This window comes from Cynara cardunculus, unplaced genomic scaffold (assembly GCF_001531365.2).
Source record: "Cynara cardunculus var. scolymus isolate 2C unplaced genomic scaffold, CcrdV1 Un_Scaffold_8450, whole genome shotgun sequence".
NCBI classification, from domain to species: Eukaryota; Viridiplantae; Streptophyta; class Magnoliopsida; order Asterales; family Asteraceae; genus Cynara; species Cynara cardunculus.
The window spans coordinates 8,305-12,840 of NW_020204211.1; the positions used below are offsets into that span (position 1 = coordinate 8,305).

A 4,536-nucleotide genomic window follows, 5' to 3' on the forward strand; every position below is an offset into this window, starting at 1 on the left:
GTCATATTATAACATCGACTGAGATAAAGAATAAAATGAAATATTAAAAACACGATGTATCTCGCTGCATTGCGCGAGTACTCTTCTAGTAAACATATATGTATGTACTTATGTATGTATCACGTACCTCAAGACATGCGCAAAGAAAAAATCTTTTGTATAATTACTCTGTCCAACTGTGTACACTAAATCATGATAAGGGTTTAGGTCTGTGTATCTGTCCCATAATCCATATTGTCTGTACCTGTTGGATGGATGCTCTTAGTATCAAATTATAATACTTTTTCATGTGTTATGATTATTAAGTGTACGAACCTGTTAGGGCCGTAAATGAGAAGGAACTTGTTAAGGTATTTCGGGTTAGGATCAGGGATGAAAAATTCTGCCGCAGTTCGATCTGGAACACCGATCTCCCATAAAGTTGGCCCATCTCTTGGGGGTTCATATAAAAGATCACCCAAATTGATATTAACCCTTGAAGCAATATCAATAATCTCAGAATTTCTAAAATCACCAATAAATCCCGGGACCCAAGCGTATAGATTGTATTTGCCGGCGATTACGTTTGGAATTGAAAAGTGACCTTTCTCATTTGTTTCGGTCCAAAATTGGTATTTCTAGTGAACCAACCATGGAGTTAGTATAAAAGTTGATCAAATATTAACCACATATGAAAAACTTGTATAACCAGAAAAAAAAATTGTATCTGATATCTAAAACATTGTCACTTGAAATGATCATGAGTATGAATTCACCTTGTTTTCTCTTTGCCATGATCCTATATCCCCCGGTGGTGCTAACCCGACATAAGCCCTCTTTGCGGGTACACTACGACCACCAGTAATGAACCTGCATACGAACATAAGATAAAAACGTTGAATTAGTTGTAGTGGTGGATTCAAGAATTCTGATAATTGGGTCGGGATTTAATTAACATTATATAAAATAAAGTGAACTTTAAATTTGATCTCCTAATGTTTGCGATTTTCAAGGCATATCGCCACTAAATTTTAAAACCTCGGATTTGGTCCCTCACGTTTAACAATTCTCAATGATTTGGTCCCTCTATGTAACGATTTTTAACTTTTTTCGTTAAGTTCAGTTAGATGAGGGATATTTTAGTCATTTTCATTATTTATTAATTTTATAGTAAAATTAAAAAACATATAATTTGTTTTTTGATTTTAAATTGTAAGAAAAGGATAACCATCAACTTTATTTTTTTTACAATTAAAATATAATATATAATTTTAAATATAATGAAAATAATAAATATGACTAAAACACCTCTGATTCAATGGACTTAACAGAGAAAGTTAACGACCATTAGACTGAGGGTCCAAAACCGTTGAGAATTGACAAATGTAAGGGACCAAATTCAAGTTTTAATGTTTAGGGACAATATCCGTTGAAAATTGCAAACATTGGACTTTAATCTTTAAAATATGATAAAAGTTGAATCTTTTCATTTTTTGCAAATTAATAAGACTAGGTACTAAACAATTAACAATTGCAAAAGAATTAACAAAGTAGTCATCAACTAACAAATCATAACCCTAACAATTAATAGTTAACAAAAAGAATCAACAATTAGGCATCAATTAAATACTATTACATGAACGAGCCTATGCAAGTAGTACTATTAAATGAGCGAGCCTATGCAAGTAGGATGTTACCTATCTAGGACGAGTAATCTACCCGTAACGGCACCCCGTTGACTAGCGGATTGAAAGTCCTTCGAAGCAAGAAAGTCATATGGCCATTTTTTAACTTCAGTAGACATCTGAAAAGAAGTTTGATACGTGAAATTTATATTTATATACCATTTTTTTCTAAATTTAAATAATCAAACCTGGTTTTTGGCATTATCCCAAAGCATATGAAGGTCTTTTCTGTTTGGAACAGTATTGAGATATATAAAAATCGGACCTAAGACTTTCTTCCACCACTCTCCTCTGCCAAATTTCAGCACCATATCATTTCCGCCATAATGAGCACTCGAAAAAAGCTAGAATGAACAATTATTTCACATCATAACTCTTAGAAACATATGATTTCACACACACACACACACATATATATATATATATATATATATTTGATATAGAGAAAAATATATATAACTTACAGTTTGAGTTGTAGGCCCAACATGAGAAGTTAACTCTGACTTGGTAGGACCTCCAACCTTAAACTCATTACTTGGCGTAATATGCCAAAATCCCACCGGTGGATCATTACTTATCCATCCATGGACACCAAGATCCTTTAATTCACTTGTGTATTGATATTTATCATCTACCTGTATATATAATTTTTATAAGGAGACATTACAATAAGTTGCTAAGATAAAGTTGGACAAGTTAATAACTTCTATCCTTATAAAACAATAAGTTATAAGAAGTTGGACAACGTTTATAAGCCTCAATAAGTAAATCGTCATATTGGCTTTTTAATAGGACATTTTCTGAAATGATTTGAGTGAGAACATCCTAAAAGTCGTGTTTTATTGTAATGTTTCTTTTATTACCTCGCCTTTGAACCGAGGCTCAATGGGGTCTACAAGAAGGACCGCCTCAGGATAATCTAATATTTGGCTTCTTTCTGGAGTCCGATCGATTGCTGAAGGCATATCCCGTTTTCGATAATCAGACACAACCATATAATGAAACCTAAGCAACACAAAGTCACATTATCGCCATAACTCAAAAAAAACATCGTTTAAATATAAGGAAAACTTCAGGGAATGCATTTACTTGTTTCTCCTCAGCTTGAAAACAAGTCTTGTATAATCAAGATTGAAACTTGGCCATTCTGCTAAATGTTCCAATATTGCATATGTATAAAATCCTGATGACCCATGAAGCAAAATAAACCTAATGATCATTGTGGTCAGTTATCATTTGTATACTTGTACATTTTTGTTAACTGAAATTATCTTTTCAACGAAATGAGAACCTTTTGTCGATCTTAAGAGGGACTAGCTTGCCCTTGTTGGAATAAGTCCATGTTCTCGAAAAGGAGAGTTCCACTTGTTCTTTAGTTTGTACTATAACATCACAATGCGTTCCTTCAAGTCTGTTCATTACAGAATAGTCGTTGTTTGATATCTATTTTTTACTTCAGTAGCTATATAATTTCTTAAAAGAAATAAGAGAGACGTACCTTTCCATGGAACCTGTGGTTTTGGTGGCTCCCCAATCACTCCAAACAACATCCCAATACCTAAAATCGGCCACAAAGACAAGAGGATTTATAAAGAGGGGTAGCAAAGTTTCTAATAGCTATAAATATTGAAGGGAAGTATTTGTACCCTTGGAATTTGAAATAATGATCATATAACAAAGTAGATGTGATTCAATAGACTTGTATGGAATTTAATTTATCATGCATGTTAATGACATTTTTACCCTCAACTAGATTCGTTTGCATCAAGTAAATGTGGCATAGTAATCATATATGTGTTCTTTTGCTATGTGACCCGCAATTGAAGATATTAAATGAAGAAGTAGTAAAAAGAGTTTATATATATGCTACGTAATTTCGAATAAATGAATGATGAGAATGGCAATTTTACCCTCGATTAGTTTCTTCGTTTATTACATCGAGCAAATTGTCGATCCCGTCGTATTGTATGCCCGTCACATATACTTGCGGATTTGATAGGGTGACCTTAACTATGCCGTTACTTATTACCACCTGTAATAAATATTTCAGATAAATTTGTCAAAAAATCTAGAAAATTATGATTTAAAGAATAGAACTTAATTATTTATGCCTATTTTTAGAAAATTGATAGAAAAACAGTGATGAGAAAATTAGGTTACATACATAATTGCCTTGAAAGCTGAGGTTTACCCCTGCTGTAACATCCATTGATGATCCTTGAGCTCTTGTCAGCCATAACTCATCTGCATTAATTATATTCATGCCAATACATTAAAAATATCATACTTGAAACAACTTCAAATTAATTAATAGACGAAACAGTTTATATTTAATCATATATATATATATATATATATATATATAAAAGTGTTTGTGTGTGTGTATATAATTAACCTGATGAGAAAACGTAGAAGCTGAAAGTAGTGAGCAAGAGGAATCCAGGATGCATGAGAGTAGTCTTCATATTAGATGCCTTATTGAACCCAAGTAATTAAGTTGCATACAATACATATATATATACACACGCACACAGAGGGAGATATATGTGTATATATAGCCACTGGGAGTTACATTTTGTTGGAAAGTGTTTCTTTGAATACGTACTAGTGTTTTATAAAAAGTTATCTAGAAATTCTCATTCTATAAAAACTTTGTTGAATTTACTCTTTTACATCAAAAATGTGTTTGAAAATTTGTTGAGATGACGTATTTAATATTTTAATAATATAATTGATATCGTAATTCGTGGAAAAGAGGAAATGGTCAGAGTTGGTGTAATTAAGTTGTTTTTTTAATTTTTAGACTTTCCATTATGAAATAATCATAAAACCATTAAAGAAGCTCTTAAAATATGTACTAAAATTAGTGACT

The 4,536-nt window shown here is 32.0% G+C and overlaps 1 protein-coding gene across 1 annotated transcript in view; it reads right to left on the reverse strand.

The window, feature by feature from the left end:
- The window catches only part of LOC112505104 (rhamnogalacturonate lyase B-like), a 7,608-nt gene extending 3,494 nt beyond the window's left edge, over positions 1–4,114 (reverse strand). The window contains exons 1-13 of the mRNA XM_025109057.1: positions 4,060–4,114; positions 3,829–3,908; positions 3,575–3,696; positions 3,163–3,222; positions 2,956–3,075; positions 2,754–2,873; positions 2,528–2,669; positions 2,129–2,299; positions 1,853–2,008; positions 1,677–1,783; positions 756–849; positions 316–617; positions 128–244 (exon numbers count right to left, since the gene is read on the reverse strand). Of these exons, the coding sequence (XP_024964825.1) occupies positions 128–244; positions 316–617; positions 756–849; positions 1,677–1,783; positions 1,853–2,008; positions 2,129–2,299; positions 2,528–2,669; positions 2,754–2,873; positions 2,956–3,075; positions 3,163–3,222; positions 3,575–3,696; positions 3,829–3,908; positions 4,060–4,114 (1,646 nt within the window). The remainder of the gene's footprint in view (positions 1–127; positions 245–315; positions 618–755; positions 850–1,676; positions 1,784–1,852; positions 2,009–2,128; positions 2,300–2,527; positions 2,670–2,753; positions 2,874–2,955; positions 3,076–3,162; positions 3,223–3,574; positions 3,697–3,828; positions 3,909–4,059) is intronic.
- Between the last annotated feature and the right edge of the window lie 422 nt (positions 4,115–4,536).